This window comes from Thunnus albacares, chromosome 8 (assembly GCF_914725855.1).
Source record: "Thunnus albacares chromosome 8, fThuAlb1.1, whole genome shotgun sequence".
Lineage (NCBI taxonomy): Eukaryota > Metazoa > Chordata > Actinopteri > Scombriformes > Scombridae > Thunnus > Thunnus albacares.
Window position 1 is genome coordinate 22,639,184 of NC_058113.1, and position 20,217 is coordinate 22,659,400.

Here is a 20,217-nt window from a genome sequence, read left to right on the forward strand (position 1 = left end):
GTTCTTCCATTCTCTTTTCTTCTACCCATGCCTTGCTTTACTGTTTTAGCTTGCAGACTTTGGAAACAGTTTTTGTTGTATATCTCAAACCATCTCACTGCCTCCTCTCTGATCTATGCACACCCCGTCCCTGCCTTTCTCCTAATCTCTTTCTCTTTTTCCGTTCATGTCTCCCTGTCTCTCCTCTATGCAGTCTCGCTGCTGTCAGAACATATTGCTCTACTTTGATGACAGTTCTCAGTGGCCAGCTGTGTACAAGAGGCCTGAAAAGGTGAGATACTGACACCAGCTGCATCATGTCTTTTTACAAGCCATTATTAAAGAGAAATACGGCTCTGTTTACTAATTCACATGTCACTGTCTTAATGAAAAAGCCTCGTGACTCCAGATTTGTTAATTTTCACATTTTGACTTCAGCTGAAGGATCACACGCAGCTCACGCTGCTCAGAATAAAACAACGCTGTCTTTTTCAGTTCCTGAAAAGTTGACATTTTGGAAATAGAGGGTTTTTACTCACAGGCGATGATGTATTATTGATGATGCAGTGATCAAGGATGGTACAATCCATATTTGTGAACACACAGGAAGACATCAGAGAGTTTTGCCTCAACTGCAGCGGCTCCACAGAAAATGATAGCATGAAGAAGGTTTTCTAGGATAATACTGCCATTTACGATAAAATCCAGAATGGTAAAAATCTGTCACTCACATTGTTTTTTGTCTTGGCCCTGTTCTTTAACACATTAGATCTTGAATACAAATTTAATTAAATGGTTAGAGTGCTTTCTATCAGCTTTAATTTGGGGGTGTTTGCATCTATATAGGCTGAACAGTGTAAGACTTAGAACCCTGTCATTTCCCTGCTGCACTGTTCATTAGGAGGGGTTGATGTATAAAAAAGGCACAGGAATCCTACACTGTTCACCCAATATTACCCTGACATCCCTTGAAATTGAAAGTCAGCAGTTTAGCTTCATAGTCATTGTTTTACTTCAAATCCAATCTGCTGGAATGCAGAGCCAAAACAATAGAAAATGTGTCACTTTCAATAATACATACCAGCGTAACACTGTGTGTAACACTGTAAACATTTGCAGAAATTTGCATTTGGTGGGTTCACAAGCTGATTCTTCTACCCGCTGTTTGTTTAATGTAAATTTAACATCTGGTTGTTACTGTAATTTTAAGTCTTTAAGTCTGAATTGACTTTTAGAGAGAGTGGATTCATGTAATACTGGTCCCTCAGCTATAGGAATAACAAGTATTCAGACTTAAACTGTGTTGCGTTCACGTGTATATGCCACAGTCAGCTGGTATTGTGACATATAACATGATGCAGTCTATAAAATAAACATTAAATTGCTTTCATAACCAATGAATAATGTATAATGTGACAATTCATCATAGACAGATCCCCTCCACTCACTGCTAAAATGATTTAGCACTATAAGATAAAAAAGTAACATTGACCATATACCTTGCTTTTCTTGGCCTATGTAGTCATTTGATGGTGTTTTCTTCTGACATCTTTCAACACATAGTGTAGATGTGACATGATGACGAGATATTTCCAGAACAGCGACAAACATCACAGCATTTCACAGCTCTCAGATAGATTTTGGTGTCAGTTTCACAGATTCAAATAGTACAGCTTTCATGCTAGACTCACCATCTTTCACTTATATTCAGCAGACACACAAGGAGAAATCCATCCAGACACAAAGATATCAATTTTATTTCCACTTCCAGCAGCTTCAATAGACCAGAAGGCAATGCAGTCACTTTTTCAATTACATTTTAATTAAACACAGTGCATTTTACTGGACTGGAAAAATGGTCTCTTATGCTTTTACTGCTCAGTTATTATTTAAGCTGTGTACAACTTAATATGGGTATAACCCGGAGCTGAATGCAACATGTTTAGGCATGTCCTTAGAGCTTAATTGAAAAGTATTCTGTGAAGTGTGAAAAGATTGAAGGTTAAGTAAATACAAGAAAATATTTCATGTTAATGTTTTCAACATTGTTCTGATTTTGTTTTATCCGTGTCTGCTCCCGTCAGAACTGCTACCAGAAGGAAGCGGTGCTGAGGCCTGAGAACAACCAAGTCATTAACCTTACCACACGGTACACCTGGTCAGGCTGTGTGGTAAGAACACACACACACACAAATACATACTTACGGTATGTATGCATACACTTCTGCTGAGCGGCATCGTTGGTGTCAGCAACCATCCATACTGCCACAGTGTCCCTGAGAAAAACACAGAATCTCACACCTCTGTGACAATGACTAAAGTCGACCTCTGGCCTCACTGTGTATCAATATATGTGTGTTCTACAGAGCGTGACATTATTCCTTTTCATCGCCAGAGAGTTGAACTTATTTTCATCTTTCCAATTGCATATTCTTTTGTTATGCAAAATAGGCACAGAGTTACATAAAAAAGGAAAACAAATACAAAGAGACACAGAGAGAGGGAGAGAGTGCGAGCTAATGGCCTGTAATGTGTTTTTGTATTACATTTTACTGATTCATACATTTCCACTGTCGATGTTGTATCCCAGTCAGCCGAAAAAAGGGTCCAAGAGATCGTTCTTCCCCGTAACACCTGTAGTGGATGAACCTAGGACAGGAGCATAGGAAGAAGTTGAATTCTTTCTATCTTACTGTTCTGCTAGTCTATCTGTCAGTATGCAGGAGCACACACACACTCTGTGACCTCTGGCCCCAGGGCATGAAGGATGTCAGGAAAAACATTGAACAGAACTAAAAAAAAGCAGCCTTTCTCACCAGCCACAAAAGAAAATTGAGAGTTTTGGAATCAATGGTTTTGTCTTCTTCCAGATACAGGCAGACTGCAGCAACCTACTTGCTCACACTATCTCTAAAGTCATTGCCATGCTTCCTCAAAGTCTGCAAAGAGTGCCTTCAAGATTTTTCCAAGAACCTTTTTGTTGGTTAGAGCTCCAGCATCAAACTCTACAGCCTGCAACTGAACACATTAAAACCTGGCTCACACACCCCAGCTGTGTGTTTAATATGTGGTCTAAACTAATCTGAGCCTATCCAACATTGGATTCACTCTCCTGAAGAAGTGCTGAATCAGAGTGCTTCACCCTGAAGATCACCAAGTCTGCCTCTCCACACTTTGTGCTCTTTGGGAGGTTTGCCTCATCATCAGCCGTCCGTCAGTACGGAAACAGTAGGAAACTAGCTATCTTTCATGCATTCTGTCTAAGACTTGATGCAAAGAGCTTGATTCTAAATTATTTTTTTATTGGCTTTAGTTAGAACTATTTGCATCCTTGTTGTGCTTTGACTCACTTTGATTTTTGATAACCCTCAATTTCATTCATTCATATATGATTAATTCCTAATAATTTAATTTCTCCATTCATTCATTCAATTCGTTACCTATTCATCCATATCCCTTGGTAGTTCAGTAAATATCTTGATATATTGCCAAGTCATTGTATTTGTGTATTCCTTTACAGCAAAGATGGAGATCCTTGTATTCGAGAGTTCAGGACTTTCAGATATAAGACTGTTTAATTTGGTTTAATTTTCCCTTCCTATGAAGGGTGGTCTCCCATTTCTTACAAGTGCAACATTTAAAAAGGATTGAAAGTAGTAATATCCCTACACACCCTTTCATAAACAAAATCCTTTCGTCCCTTTTCAATAAACAACATGACTTGTTTGTTTATCGCATTAGGAAGTGTGATTGCCAGCGTGACTCTGTTGTTATGGTGGTTAGTGGATCTTGTTGCCACATTTCAAGCTATATTTGGGTGTGAAATATATTTGTATCTTCATTTCTCAAGCTCCCACTCTCCTGTGATAATTCAGTGTGTCTCTGAGGTAAAATGCGCTGCCTTTTTGGATAACAGCATCCTCTCTTGCATGTCCCCTCTCTCCCTCCCTGCATTTCTTTTATCTGTCTCAGGTGGAGGGAGACGGGAACGAGGAAGTTCTGAGCTGTGTGGGCGGCCGCAGTTTCCGCTCGGTGAGGGAGAGATGGTGGTATATCGCTCTCAGCAAGTGTGGGGTAAGCACCGACCTCTGCCCCCCTCCCATCCCCCCACCCCCCGACCCCTCTGGCTCTTCCTCTCTACAAGGGCAAGTGTACTACCAGGTGGTTGCCATGGTGACGCACACCACTATCGCACAAACAGACTCTGAGGGTTAACACTCATGTAGTCACTGTGTTTGCTTTCTGCTGCTCTCGGACACGGCTATATTTCACTGTCCAGACAAACAAACGTCATCATTGTCCTCATCAAATATGGAGAAACATCTCTCCTCAGGGCATTATGTACATACACGATTTAAATCATAGTTTTTGCAGCCAAGCAAAAAACTGATTTTTCAGGTGTAAGCAGCAGATATTAAAATAGGAAAGCAAAGGTGAATATATACCTAGCACCCCCTAAGGAAGAATCTGTGAAACACTGGATGTTTTAAGGCTACTTTTTGTGCTGGCTCCCTTTTAAATTTTAAATCAACTTGAGCATAATTTTTTGTCCCTGTGCGTGCTTTCCCATTTGAGCACTTTGCACCAGGCAACGTATTAAATTCTAGAATTAAAGTAATCTAAACTAAAAAAATAAATAAAATTCCCATGATTTACAGTAATTATCCAAATGCCCAACCCTTATACATAGATAGATAAGTAGATAGATACCCTAATAACCATTAAGATGCTGTTGCATATGTTACAGCTGATCCTGTATCTGTGCATCTCTCTCTGAATTGCCTCTGGATACAGTGCCTTATCTCTCTCCATGCCACAAATCTTTGTGCACCAAAGCACAGAGACTCTTAATATGCGACTCTCTGCTTAAACTGTGCTAAACATACCTTACAAGGGTTCCACTGTAGCCTATTGATTAGTTAGCTTCAGGAACTTTTAAGCATTGTGTTGTTTAATGGGACTTACTGTTGTGCTAATGGTGCACCGCGAGGAAAAGAGCAAAGTGGTAGCTGTGGTGTGTTGTTTGTTGATGTGAGTCTCGACTGGGGCCCTCGGTGAAGAAATCATGAGCTTGTATAATGATAGCTCTGCTCAGTGATCCATCATCAACATCCTCCTACACTGAGGGCTTCAGTCAAGGACGAACCCCAGGAGTAGGTGTGTGTGTGTGTTGTTGATTTTCTATGTGTGCATTCTTTTGGTTTTTTTTGAAAGTAGGTGAAGAAAAGAGTGAATAAGTAAGATTTCTTCTAATTGTGTACGTGTATCACTGTATGCCTGACAGCCTATCAGTGTCACACTCTCAGTTACATCGGTGTCATACTCCTGGTAACGATTCTGTGTGTATTTGTGTGTGTGAGCATGTCCTTGCATTTTTTTTGTTTTTGTACTGTTGGTATAGAGTGCTGGCTGAAGAGGGATATGATTAGAACGGATGCTTCCTGCAGAGTGTGGTTTAGTGTCACGCCAGCGTCCGCTGATAGACATGCTGCCTAACGCTGTTGGACTCAAGTATAAAAGCTCGTCTCTAGTCCCGGAGACATATGCACGCCGTGCCCCACAGCCAATTTCCACCTCTCGTCTCTCACTGCTCGCCTTCTAGCTTTCCTTTCGTTTTCACACCTCTCTGTCTTTCCTACCTCTGTCACTCACAATCTTCGGCTATGTCGTGCTCTCTTTCAACTCTCTGTCACCAAGCTGCAACATGCTACACGCCATTTCATATCTATGTACCTCTCAGTCTCCTGCTCCTCTTTGTCAGTCTGTCTCTAATTGTGTTTTTCCTCATCTCCTGCCATCTCATCTCTCCATCTTGGCATCTCACAGGTCTCATGTCTTCTTTGCCTCTCACTCACTCCATGCATTTCTGCATGCATCCTCACTTTTATCTGCTAATACATATTTGCCCCTCTTTGTTCGTGTTTCTCACTTATGCAGCCCTTCTTTCATATACTTCCTATCGCAATCTTTACCTGTGTGGAAGTGAGTATAAAGCTCATCAGCTCATAAGCTCTTAAAACTGGAGGATGTCTACACTCAATCTCTAGATGTATACTCGCCTGCACCGAGTGGTAAAATGTGAGGTTGATTGTTATTTAACATTTGCAGAAAATTTAACTTTATTAATTATAGCAGGAAACCTCAAGGCAGCAAATAATCATTATTTCATCATGGGGAAAAAGATTAGTCATTACAAATAAAATTCAGGTCATCACAAATTACAGTGCAGAGGACCTCTGGCAATCAGGATGAAGGTTTTTCAGACAAGTAAAATCAACCAAAGCTCACTAAAATTAGTACGCTTGAGTGTTTTTTTTTTCTCCTGCGGATGAAACATAGATGTCTTTGTATAGATTGTATTTCACTTGAAAATTTACAGTTTTAAAAACTTGAAAAACCCTCCCAATTGAGATTATCATACATACAGCCAAGCTATACATGCATTTTAGAAGCGGTGTACAGCTACAAAGTTTTGAACAGGCAAATAAAACATATTTCTCTGATATTGCCTTTTATAAAACTGTTTTGATGAGTTACGGTAACCTCTGTAGGGAACCAAGATACGCTGAAATTGGACTGGCTGTTGATGGGCGCAGGCCACTAAATTTCTCTGTTTATCTCTCAAACTCACTTTTATAGAACAAACAGTGTGGAAATGTTTAGGTGCTCAGTCGAATTTCTCAGAAGACTTGAAGACCTGTCACCTACAGGTGAATGATCATTATCATACCCTTCTGTTACCAGATAAGGAAACATTTTTGGGAAACATTTGGGGCTTTAAAAAAGTAATAATAACAGGAGAAATTGATGTTCCAAGTCTTCTGAGAAATGAAATTTTATAAGAAATGAGCAGACCTGCTGATTCAATGATTGTGTATCTCACAGTGTGAACACAAAGTGCAATACCACTAGTATATTTGTACAGCACATTATTTAATATACAATGATATTTTATACAATGGTGGGGTTCCAACTTTGTGGAACAGTTTGGGGAGGACCGTTTCCTGTTTCAACATGACAGTGCCCTCCATGCACAAAGCCAGGCCCATAAAGAAATGTTTTTTTTTTTTATCACTCAGGCACTCATAACCCTGACACTTATAAAAAAAATAATGATCCAACAGCCTGTCAAAGTTATAGACCAGTTTCCCTGATAAATTGGGATGCAAAGATATCAACCAACATTTTGGCTAAAAGGTTGGAACCTTGGTTCATCCGGACCAGGTTGAGTTTATTTGTATGTGTAAGTCAGCAATACAATATAAGATTCATTGATATCATGTTGCATGTGTGAGACAAACAGAATCCTATGGCTGCCCTCTCTCTAGAAGCTGAAAACACATTTGATAGAGTGGAGTGGCAATACCTGTTTTTGACTTTAAAAGCCTTTGGATTTGGCGATAACTTTAAATGGATTTGTCCTCTGTATACCGAGCCCAAAACAGCTGTTCTTACAAATGGCTATATTTCATCATACTTCAACCTGGAGTAAGGAACAAGACAGGGGTGCCTTCTCTTCCCACTTCTTTTTGCTGTAGCATTAGAACCTCTAGCAATTGCTATTCATCAGAATTCAGACATATCAGAAATAACTATTGGTTCAACTATTCATAAATTAACACTATATGCTGATGATGTACTGGTCTATATATCAGACCCTGAAGTATCAATACAATCTCACCTAGCAACTATTGATCCTTTATCTAAATTATCAGTGTATAAGGTAAATTGGTCCAAGAGCAAAGCCTTATCTTTGACATCATACTGTCCATGCTATCCACTTTTCCCTGTAGGCTTTCAGTGGCCAAAGAAGGGAATCACATACCTTGGAATCTTGTTTCCACTTAAATTATCATATTTGATTTAAGTTAATATTGAACCTCTCCTAGAGCACAGATATTGAAAGGTGGTCACTATTTTTTTCTGTCAATATGGGGGAAAGCTAATGTCATTACAATGAATACCCTTCTGAAATTCAATTATATTCTTCAAGCTCTCCCCATCTCAGTCCCTTTACACCATATTTGGAAAATTTGAGAAAATTTGCAGAAAGTTCTCATGGGCTGTGTCATGACCTGGCTGAAGTCGCCACACCAAAGAGGAGAGTTAACAAAAGATAAGGTAACTCAGATTAAACCAAATTAAGCCAAATTAAAAGTGTAACTAAATATTTACATGTATACTTGATGCATGAATGGAGTGTGTGTTTGTGTGTGTGTGCGTGAAAGTAATGTAAATAACTAAGGCAGCATAACTAAACCAAACCAGAAAGAGCGCCTGAAGAGAGAAACAGCAGCAACAACAAGCAGTCAGAGGAGGGAGAGCGTGAACTGTGCTGCAGCCAGGGCTTGTATAACCAGTTGCGCTAACAATCTACTGCAAAGATAGAGCAAACAGGCAGGTGAATCACATTGCAAAACAAAAGTGACACCAGGGGTCATTACAGCTGGCAAACGACCTCGTCTTAGTATGGGTAAATTACAAAAGCCTGTTGACCAAGGAGGACTTGGACTACCAAATCTTCTGCTGTATCATTATGCCCAGTGGATGCTTTCCCCTGAACAAGTGCCACTGTGATATAACATAGAGAGCCATAAATGTAATCCTCTCCCTCCAGTCAGCTACCTCCCAACTGCCTGATCCGGCGAATACAAATTACATCCGATTATCGCATTTCTGAAGTGGGTGTGGGACAGAGTATTAAGGCAGTTTCATTTTAGTTCATATTTAAATACCTCATCAAGTTTGTGGTCAAACCCTGAACTCTGTATTAGTGATTCCTCAATTATATGGATGGTTTGGTTATATTGTGGCATTAAGATGGTGGATGATTTATATAATAATAATACTCTGAAGCCTTTTACAGATCTTTGTCAAGAATATAATTTACCAGCTAATCAATCATAGTGATACATTCAAATTCATAGTCTTTTATTGCATGCATTTGGAGCAAAGCATGCCTCCACAGAGAACAAAGTTATTGATCAGCTATTAGGTGTATTACGACTTGGTCATGAGGTATCTAGATATTATCTTGATAAATAAGTCTATAAAATGCCCCGCTTTAAAATCAGTATGCGAAAAAGACATTAATGTTTTATTTACAGATAATGAACTAATTTGTTGAGGCACTCCAAACTAGTATCAAGGGACATAAAGACTGGACTTATTCAATTCAAAATTATTAACCGTTTTTATTGGACCCCCTCAAAGTTATTTAGACTCAAGCTGAGAGAAAACTCTCAATGCTGGAGGTACTGGGGTAGGGCACTCTGCTCCACTGTCTATGGGAATGTTCAGTGATACAAGAGTTCTTGATAGCAATTCATGATTGTGTCCAAAGGATTGTAGGTACAATACTCATACTCAAGCAAACTTTATGTCTTAGGTGTTGATTTGCTGGTTTGTCTTTGATTCTTTGATGGCTTGTTTATGCTTTTGATTGATAATATTCCATCGACTGGTCTGCCATTATTATAGTATCCTTATATATCAATATTTGTTTACCTTGTTGATGCTCAACTAACTAATAAATTGCTGATTGTAAAAAGAAAAAAAGAAATGGTTTTCTGTGTTGGATGTGAAAGAAATTGACTGTTTTGACCTCAACTCCATGGTACACCTTGGGATGAATTGAAAGCCGACTGTAAGCCTTATCTGTTGCCCAGGGGAGCACAAGATGTACAAGACTGCACAGATGTTACGATGAGAACACCTTCACTGTGTGATATATCAGTACAGTATATCAAAAGTGGATGTCTTTCACACCTAAACCCAACAAGCAACCCCTAAAACCATCCAGTGACTCCCTGTTTGTCCCACAGACAGAAAGTCCTGCCGTTAATGTCTTCCCTCATCTAGCCTTTCTCTCCTGTATCCATCTCTCTTTCCCTCTTTGCATTTGTTCCTTTTTCTTAATTCTGGCTTTCTTTCTACCTGTTTTTTTTTTAACTTTTTCTATCTCCACATCTATCACTCTCTTTATCTCTGTCTCCTTGCTCTTTGTGTCTGTATTGATTTTGTGGCAGTGCACGCTCCATGCTTCTTGCCCTTTTTGATAGAGAGAGTGAGATGGAGTTTCAAGCTGCCAAATGAAATCAAAGTCTTTCTTTTTCTCTCTCCCTCTTCTCTTTTCCCTCGCTCCACCGCAACAAGCGCGAACTCCATCGGCTTTGAACTTGTATGTGTGAAATGAGCTCTCTGTGCTCTGATTTGCTCTGTCCCCTGTCTCTTGTTGTCGGCTCTTTTTTTCACCTCCTTCCACCTCACCCGTTTCAGTTCAGTATGACACTTTTTATTTGTGCGGCTACCAAAAATCAACAACATTCCAACAGTGGTTTACCACACAGGTATGTTAATTTTCTCAGTGGTATTCCTCCTTTTCTGAATCTTTACACACCCAAATATTTTATCTTTCTCTCTCTCTGCGCTGTATTTCACAACATTGCAATGTCGAACAATTATATCACAATGATAAATAATTATTATGAGCTTAACAAATAATTGATGATAAGTGTGTCACATTATCTGTGAATAATTCATGACAAGAATACTCTGCATTAAATTGAGAAAACTGTTGCTATGGATATGATCCATCCATCCATCCTCCCTGTTCATCTGGGTCATCCTCACATTGGCAGCACAGGAGGCAGAGCAGCCTAGATTCCTTTCTCTTTCTCCAGTAACTTCCTCAACACACCTGGGGGATCCCGAGGCGCTTCCAGACCAGCAGGGAGACTCGCTGACTATATGGCACAGTTGCACCAAGTAGTTAAACCAAAAGTGTTTGGATATTTTCCTCCTCTTGTAACAGGGAAAGTTGGAAGAAATTGGAAGAAATCTAGGCTGCTCTTTAAACTTAACACTGTTGTAGGCAGGTAATTGTATATTTAAACATAATTAAGTGATGCTGCAACACAAAAGAGCAGCCCATCCAGCGAATATAGATGCCGTTCAATAATATGACATTCTGGTTTGAGGATTGGACATCAGAAGAAAATCTCTGCCGCACAAAGTGATGAATCAGTGAATGGGAAAGCAAAACTGTCTCATTATCAGCAGCGAGTGAGCAACCTAAGACAAAATTTACCGATGTGTTGATATGATTTCTCAATGTTGAAGTTAGAACAGAGGGATGTATTGATATTGTGATATGTGTCTAGATGTCTGCTAGGAATTTGAATTTTCCTGATTTGGTGGTGCAGCTTAGATTTTTGTTTTTCCTTATCTTAAAAGTTGCAATACTGAGCTTATTTTATCTTTCTGGGACAAACAAAAGCCTCTACCTGCTTTTAATCATCGTATCCGCATATTAATAGAGCTGAATATCAAACTTCAAAACTTTTTTTGGTACTGACTGAATAGCAGCAAATATCAGTATCGACCAAGTGTTTCACATTCTGGTCACATTTTCTAATCTTGTTTACTCATTCCTCTATTCTACTTATTCTTTCAGATAATTCCTGATTAAAATATATATACAGTACTAGTCAAAAGTTTGGACACGCTTTCTCATTCAAGAGAATGGGAAGATGTGTCCACACTTTTGACTAGCACTGTATAATAACTGTTATTTTTTCTAAAGGTCTTGTTTGGTTTCTTTTGTTACTTGAAAAAAGATTTTTTTGTAGAAAAACATATTTATATTTCTCAAAGCCAGAAAAAGTTTTATTTGGGGTTTACTCAGGTGTCATATTGGCACTAGCGTTAAGAAAATTTCAAATGAAACCCAGCCTAATAAAAACCTAATAATGAATGATTTTCTTTCTGAAATAGTTTTTGTGTGTAAATATTCTATGAATGCGTCAGTGCTCATCTTCAAAATATCGCATTACATCAATATTTATATATAGATGCTATGATATTTGATTTTTGCAGTGTCATATTGCATACTGTTTAATAGTAACGTCCTGGTTTGGAGTCCAGCTAACAATCCTTGTCTTTCCCAAAAGATCCATTGTCAGCTTTATAACAAAAAATTAACATGTCATAAAATAATCTTTACAAAAAGATCTAAAGAGTTACTGCTCTCTGCCATTTTGGACCATCAACCTTCAGAATTTTCTAGTACAGCTTTTTTACTGATCATAAAGACTTTCACAATGTAAGAGAATACATTTTTAATCTCACCTGGTCCTTCTCCTCTCTCTCTTTCTCCCTTTCTACCTCTCTGTCTCTTCCTCTCTCTTCCCTCGCAGGGCGATGGCTTGCAATTGGAGTATGAGATGAAACTGACCAATGGCCAGTCTTTCTGGACGCAGCATTTCTCTGCAGACGAGTTCGGTAAGACTGATTGGACAGAAAGAGATTATGGAATAAATCGCTGATGGCACAAGCCAACACCACTTAGCACGGCCAATAAAGCACACTGAACTGAACAAATTACAATAATGAAGGGACGGCTGAATGAATTAATGATGATAGATGAACCGAGAGGAAGAGATGAAAAGAAGAAGAGGCCCAAGTAGCTTCTAAATGAATTATTTCTACATCTCCAATATTCTCTCTCTCTCTCCCACACTGCTTCTACTGTAACTTTCTGTGTCTCAACTAATCCAATATCCTCAACACATACCTGCCTTCCTGTATTTTTCATCCATTCCTTTTTCTCCTTGTTTCCCTCCTCTTTCGTCCCATGTCTTCTTAACCTTAATATTCTCTGAACCATATTGACTCCTTAATTCCACTCCATCTCTTGTGTCCTTTTCTCACCTTACTCTGTTTTTCCATCTTTCTTCCTCATCAATTATTCTATTTCTTTCCTCGTCTCGTTGCATCACTTTCTCCACCCTGTCATCCCAGGAATCCTAGAGACGGACATCACGTTCCTGGTCATCTTCTCCATGGTGTTCCTGCTCTCCTGCTTCTTTGCCTGTAAGTACTGTCTTTTCCACTTTCAGTATCTCTCTTTCTCCCTCTTCTTCCATAAGCAAGCCAATTTATTCTGACTTTCAAAGCCCATTGCAGTCATGCCCCTTTCTTCAGATCTATTATAAAATCTACATGTTTTCTTGATGGGATAGGAGTAAGTTCTCATGTTTCCTCAGAGTAAGTAAAGGAGGAGCATGTGCCTATTTTCTCCCGAGGCTGGGAGTTTGTCAGAACAGAGCAAGAGCAACACAGAAGCAGGAGTGAGCGGATGGGGAGAGCGAGGCTTGGTTTTCGTGTAAAGGTGGATGGTTGAGTGGAGAAGGTAGCGTTATCCCTAAGGTTACTGAAGCGAGTTTGTCACATGAAGGTCACACCTCAAATAACCCAGAGCGGCCGAGAAAAAGAGCTCCAAGGCGTGACCCCAAAATGAAGGTGGTTTTACATGCAGTCGTATACAGCATCTTCCTTCTTCCAAATGTTTAAAATAGATGGTTCACCTAAAAAACAAAAAACATATTTCTCACTTAACTCTGGTGTAGTGGTTCCCTACTGTTTTGGCTTGCAGCCCCTTAAAATTAAGCAATACATACTTGCGACCAAACTTCACAATTTACGGCCTTCGTATGGACATATGGACTAATTTTTCTGTCTCAAATTGTTTAATTTGAAGGATCTTAATAATAATAATAATAGTACATTTAATTTGTACCACACTTTTTATTCATAGGGAAACTCAAAGTGCTACAGTATTAATAACATAGAACAAACAACTTAAAGAAAATAGTAATAAGAGTTCAGATGAAAAATCCTTCCTGAATAGAAAGGTTTTTAGGCCTTCCTAACCTCAGATGGTTAGGAAGGCTGTTCCACAAGTGTGATGCAGTAGAGCAGAAGGCTCAATCCCCCATGGTGCAAAGCTTAGTACTGGGGGCCTGGAGGAGCAAGCTGCTGGCAGATCTGAGGGTGCGGGTGGAGGTTTGTGGTATGATCAGTTCCTGTAGGGAGGCGCATGTCCGTTGATGGATTTGTATGTGAGTAGCAGGACTTTGTAGTCAATCCTGAAGGAGACAGAGACCCAGTGCAATGAAAACAGAATTGGTGTTATATGTTCATGATTTTGCACTCTCATCGGGATCCTGGCAGTGCTGTTCTGAATGTACCGGAGCTTTTGGATGCTCCTGCCAGGGATCCCTGTGAAAAGCATGCTGCAGTAGTCCAGTCTTGAGGAGATAAAGGCACGGACAAGTTTCTCTGCATCCAACAGGGTTAGAGAGGGGCAGAGTTTAGAGATGATTTGGAGATGGTAGAAAGAGGTTTTGCATAGATGTCTTATATGGTCATCAAAAGTCAGCTGAGCATCAAACCTAACAACCAGACTAGTGACTGAGGAGGAAAGGGGGATGTCCTGGTCATCAAAGGTGAGATGAGGTATGGCGGATGACTGAATCTGGTATGGAGCGCCAATAAAGAGAGCTTCAGTTTTACTAATGTGATGTACAGCTGGGTATCATCAGCATAGCAATGAAAAGACATCCCATGTCTGCTGATGACATGTCCAAGGGCGAGCATGTAGGGGGTAAACAGAATGGGGCTGAGAACCAATCCTTGCAGAACACCACAGGTGACAGAGAGCATCCTCCCAGTGAGACATACTCAGTCCTATAAAACCACTTAAGTGCAGAGTCTGATAGTTCAATGGTGGTATAGAGGTACTTTGAGAGGATAGTGTGATCCACAGTGTAAAATGTGGCGCTCAGGTCAAGGAGAATGAGAGACAAAGGGACCCTGCGTCATCTGCCATCAGCAGGTCATTCGCAACCCTTAGCAGAGGTGCTTCAGTGCTGTGTGCTGAGAATGGAGATGTGTGATTTGAGCAGAGCTGTGGTAATGGGGTAAAGGGCACAAGTATAGGGGTTCATGTTGCTGAGGATTTCCTCAGTGTGGCTCTGCCTGACACCAGTGAAATGGAGTAGAGATGGCAATCTCCTAAAGAGAGGGATGATGACAGGAGGAGGAAGAGAGGAAGAGCTGGACATCAGAAAACAGATGTTGTTGACCTTGGCTCTGAAAAAGTCAATGTAGCTTTTACATCACTCTTTTGTACCTTCAACTGGGGAAGATGATTGTGGCTTAAGTAAATGATTTATGGTGGAGAAAGATGCTTAGGGTTACTGGGATTGTTATTAATTAGGTTTTTAGATGCCTGAAGAGTTGTAAGCATGCAGTATTTCACTTGTTTTTCTTTCTCATCCATTAAATCATCTTATGACTCCTCAGATTTATCTTGGAACACCATGGAGGGTGATATCTGCCCCAGTGATATCCAGCCATGCAGATAGTTTTAGTTTTATTTATTTATTTATTTAGATTTTTTTTTTATTAAGATTTTGATATAACAGCATCTGAGATTTCTGCTGCCAGCCCAATACAATCGAGGTGCTCACAGTTTTAAAAAAAAAATCATTTGACAAATTCAACAACAACGGATGCTGCGGATAATCCACAGAACACACTGTCAACAGTTTTTATTGGGATTATTCTTTGGGTAGAAAGCAGTTCCAAGAAAAAAATCTGTTGACACTGAAGTCTGTGGATTATCCAGAGTCACGAGAACACTGATTCTGGAAAGAGATGTTGCTGTTGAATTTTTTAAAATGTACTTTTTTATCGCTGTGAGCACCACTAACTAAATTCCTTTCACCTCCATTGGGCTAGTGTGGAGGAAGAAACGAATATTTTAACAAACTATCTGCATGGTTGGATACCTCTTGAGGTAAGTAAGAAAACATGTTCTTCATAATTCAGGTGAACTGACCCTTTTACAGTAAAAGGAATCTGGATGTTAAAAACTTGCAGTGAGACTGAAACTTAATCTTAACCTTGGAAACAGCAGTTGAAAACCAATCTCAATAATGGTCAGTTTAGTAGCTGTTCCAGAGCTTTCCATCGTATCATATGATCTTCCTCAACAGATGGAGTTGCTCAATCGATGTAGATGATCAAATTTCGATTTTTCAAAGCTTCTAAAGGATTTTTGTTCATGTTGGCTTAAAAATTGAGATTTAAAAATCATGATTCAAAGGTCAAGAATAAACTCCAAATCTCATTTAAGCCAACATGGACAACAAGTCCTAAAAATTCTCAGAAAAATGGAAATTTGAATATATACAATCTTCATCCCCAGAACAGCTACTAAAAACGGACCTTGTGGTGATTATAGATTTGTCAACAGCTTTCAAATTAATTAACTCCAGCAGTGTAATCCAAATGTTTGGTGGTCAAACAACTCCAAAAATGACTCCACCTACTCAGAAGGGTTTTTTGAGGACTTTGGCTGGATTTCGAAGTGGACTTGTTACATCTTTGAATAAAAGAGATTAGGGGAAGTGCATTCTTTGCTTTGCTTGCCATACTGCAGAAGAATGACACTACCTAATGAAGTGCAAATACATCTTTTGACTCTTGGATTTTGCTGAAATCTTATGGTGATTTTATGCAGATTGGGAGCACGCTTTCAATGGACTGCTGTAGCTTATTCACAATGTGTGTTGCTTCTGCCAGATTCACTGGAGTGTTCACTTCCACGGAGGTTTGAATTTTATTCATTTACACAATTTAAAATCAAACAAAAGACAGAAAAATAACATGGGAAAGTGATGTGCAAAGTTAGAAAAAAAAACCCAAAAGAGATTTTCATTTTTGGGAGAAATGTTCCTTTAGCATCTTTCATCAGGGCACCTTTGAGGAAGTCATAAAAGGATCTCGTAGCACTTGGCTGGCCAAGCCTCAGGTTATACAGGGCATCTGTGAGTGTATGTGAACATTTATGACCGTTCCTCCTCCTTAAAATTTTCCCTGGGGCCACTGCTGTTTGTCTGTTTTGGTAGTAAATTTGCCTGCTTAAATACGCATTAAAAATATTTCCTCACAGATTAGGGAGGGAGAATGGAGAAGAAGTATAAGAGAAACACAGGCATTACAAGATGGATGCATACTAATGGTCGCTCCCCCCATTTATCTGGCCTGCTCCCTTGTTCTTTGTTTCCTTCTCCCTGCCTCTCACTCTCTGTACCTCTCTCGCTCTCCTTCGCCATCTGTTAGCATATCGCCATCCTTTTTATCTCTATCCCCACCAGCACACACACTCACATACACATACAAACACACACACCTCCATCACCTTATCTCATTCTTGTTTTTTTGCCCCCTGCAGACAATCTGAAGGGAAGACAGCTTCTTCACACAACCTACAAAATGTTTATGACGGCGGCAGGTGTGGAGGGTGAGAGCAGACACACACGCACTATAACACACACATATAGTAAAATGCTCACATCCCACACACACATATACAGGCGCTCTCCCGGTGAAAGATGACAATGAGCCTCTCGCAGGGCTGCAGCATCTCATACCTTAATCCCCACTTCAAGAGCGCAGATATTATCGCCCTTATTAGCCTCTGAATAGGAACTATTGCAAACAGCCGTGTTGCGCTACGGTGTTCAGTGAAGCATGCTGTTACTGATGAACACCCCCTCACTCAACTCATCCTATCCTCCTTTTTCTTCTCCCCCCCCTTGTCTCGCTTTCTTCTCTCTCGCCTGCTTGTCCCCTCTCCAAATCCCTTTTCGATTCTCCTGCCCCCCTAAATTCTCTTTCTCCCTCTCCTCCCACTCCTCTCAAGCCTACTCCTTTTTCATCTTGCTCTTTCTTCTCAATTTTGTCTTTTTTTCTTCTGTCTCGCTTCCCTTCTCCCCGTTTCTCTCCCGTTCTCCTCCCAATACCCTCCCTCTCTCCTTGTTATCATCTCGCTGTCTCTTCTGTTCTTCTATACCCCTTCACAAAAACCTCTGTTCTTCATGTTTCCTTTACTTCTTCTCTCTTATGTCTCCCTCTCTTTGAGCTTCTCTTGCTTTCTCCTCCTCTCCAACCCTCCCGCTCCTCCCTGCTCTCCCACCTTTATCCTCCCCTCTCCCCTCTCCTCTCCATCCCTCCTTCTCCATTTCTCTTATTTTCCGATTTCTTTCCTTCCTGCATCTTTTCCACTTGGCAGTGCTCAGCCTGTTGTTCCATTGTGTCTACTGGGGCCTGTATGCAAGAGATGGAGTTGGCAACGGCAGCCTGAAAATACTCGGTGAGTTCCTCTCCTGCATCGGCCACTGACTGACTGACTGACTTGACACTGCCTCTGTGGTGGAAAATCACTCTCTGCCTGAGCAGAATGAATGAGTGGACGATGATGGATGTGTGTGCGGTTGAAGAAGTGTAATAACGGGTTTGACGGGCACAGGCAGGATCATGTGATTGTATGTGTGAGTGTGTGTGGTGACCTGATTTTATCTTTCGCCTCTGATATTACAGATTCGGAAACCACAACCTAATTACCCCTTCTGTCTTCTCTTTCTCACTTTCTGTCTCTCTCCACTTCTCTGTCCGTCTCCAGGGAAATTACTGTTCTCCGTCAGTTTCCTGGTGTTCCTTCTGATGCTCATATTGTTGGGCAAAGGTTTCACTGTCACCAGGTGGGGGGTTTGCTTGTTTTTTTAGTTTGTTTTTTGCAGCTTTTGTGTGTGTGTATATGTGAGTACATATAAGCCTGTCACCCTGTGAGGGCGTGTTTATGTTGCCACCGTCTCTCACTGTCAGGCCTCGCTGTCACAGTCATAACACTATCTCATGACATGACAATGTTAGGTGTCAGTCAGTTTCAGTTAGTACGCTGCCTCTGATACCGTGGATGAATACCTGATATGTCTGTGGGAGGTGAGAGATGGAAACATTGCTTTATTGAGATCCATGCTGCTGCTCTGGTTTGAACTACATCTGCTCGACGTTTTCGCATTTTTATGGTCAAGGATTATATTTTCCCTGCAAAAGCCAGCTGACAAATTTTGGTTTGCTCATTGTGGTCTGGCAAGGCTTTGTGGACATTTGCTAGGGATAGGCATCCTTTCAGATAGCCTGCACAATAGATGATTTACCTCTCTTCTTTGCTGGAACATGTATCCATCCTACACCTGACTGGATGAATGCCCTACTTGTTCTGCTGTCATTGGTCTTTCCGGTTATCAAACTGCAAAAACCTGCCAGCGGTTTTTGAAATGTTATTGAATGTCCACTAAGCTTTCACCTGAAGTTTCTGAATCAGTTTAAGGTGAGAAAGTGGCCGTGCAGTTACACAATCATGCTTTTCAGAAATCTAAACAGCTTGTTTAAATGGCAGTTTACAAGGTTTTGAGCGGTGGTGAGTCATCATCTCATAGTTTGAAGATTGGTCCTGCTTCGGGCTCAATTGAATCTCAGTGGATGCTTTCCAGACTGAACTCTTTTTAAAGAAAACTGAGCTTGCAATATTTAAGCTGGCTCTTTCGACTCCAGGATTATATCCTCCTTTGGGTTGAGAAGATTCTGTGACTTATGAAACCCTCCTTAAACCCCAGTGAATAAACGTAAAACTGCATTACCATCAAGCTAAAAACATGACTGTTTATCTGCGGTAACTGATAAGTTACAGGACAGCTTTGATATGTTTTCTCTGGTGTGTGGTGATGAATTAGTCAAAAGGATGTTTGAAATGTTGTTGAAAGCGTAACGCTGAAATGCCTCTATTTGTTGACTTCTGCTTTGCAATTAAAAAAGCTTTAATTTTTGTGTTTGCGGACAGCTTTTTTGCAGCCTGCTGTGTCCATGAATTTGTGCCCATTTTATATTTATGAAGTTGAGCACATCAGTCCTTTGTGCTTTGTGGTGTTGAATAGCTGATTTCAGATTAAACTGTCTTTGTTTGACTATAAAAAAAAAATGCATGTTTTTGTGTGTATCATGCTTCCCTCCTTCTGTGTGTGTGTTGTCCGTGTGTTTGTCTCTTATCTTCCTCTAACTTATGTGTGACCTCTGACACTCTGTGTTTGTGTCAATGTGTGTCAGGGCAAGGATCAGTCACAGCGGGTCGGTTAAGTTGAGCATCTACATGACAGTCTACACAATCACCTACGTCATCCTTTTCATCTATGAGGCTGAGGTACCGTACTACACATTACATTACCCACACTGCACTGTGGTCAAAACTGGGGCTGCAAGCCTGGAGAATGTTTTTTTGATTAATTGATTCCTGGATTAATCTATAAAATTTCAAAAAACTGAAAAATGCATCACAGATTCCTCCAAAACCCAAAGATATTTGGTTTAGAAAACAGAGAAAAGCAAAATCATCATATTTGAGAAGCTGGGACCAGGGAATGTTTGGCATTTTTGCTTGATAAATGTTACAATAGATTAATCAGTTATTAAATTTCTGGTCGATTAATTCTATTTGAGCTCTAGACAACGTTCCAACTCTCTCTTCCACTTTGCTCATTAACAGCTAGA

The 20,217-nt window shown here is 40.2% G+C and overlaps 1 protein-coding gene across 1 annotated transcript in view; it reads left to right on the forward strand.

Moving 5' to 3' along the window:
• tmem145 (transmembrane protein 145) overlaps positions 1 to 20,217 on the forward strand; it is a 40,430-nt gene that overhangs the window by 12,235 nt on the left and 7,978 nt on the right. Inside the window, exons 3-11 of the mRNA XM_044359153.1 lie at positions 194 to 271; positions 2,064 to 2,150; positions 3,952 to 4,053; positions 12,177 to 12,261; positions 12,781 to 12,852; positions 17,063 to 17,131; positions 17,903 to 17,983; positions 18,293 to 18,371; positions 19,777 to 19,870. Of these exons, the coding sequence (XP_044215088.1) occupies positions 194 to 271; positions 2,064 to 2,150; positions 3,952 to 4,053; positions 12,177 to 12,261; positions 12,781 to 12,852; positions 17,063 to 17,131; positions 17,903 to 17,983; positions 18,293 to 18,371; positions 19,777 to 19,870 (747 nt within the window). The remainder of the gene's footprint in view (positions 1 to 193; positions 272 to 2,063; positions 2,151 to 3,951; positions 4,054 to 12,176; positions 12,262 to 12,780; positions 12,853 to 17,062; positions 17,132 to 17,902; positions 17,984 to 18,292; positions 18,372 to 19,776; positions 19,871 to 20,217) is intronic.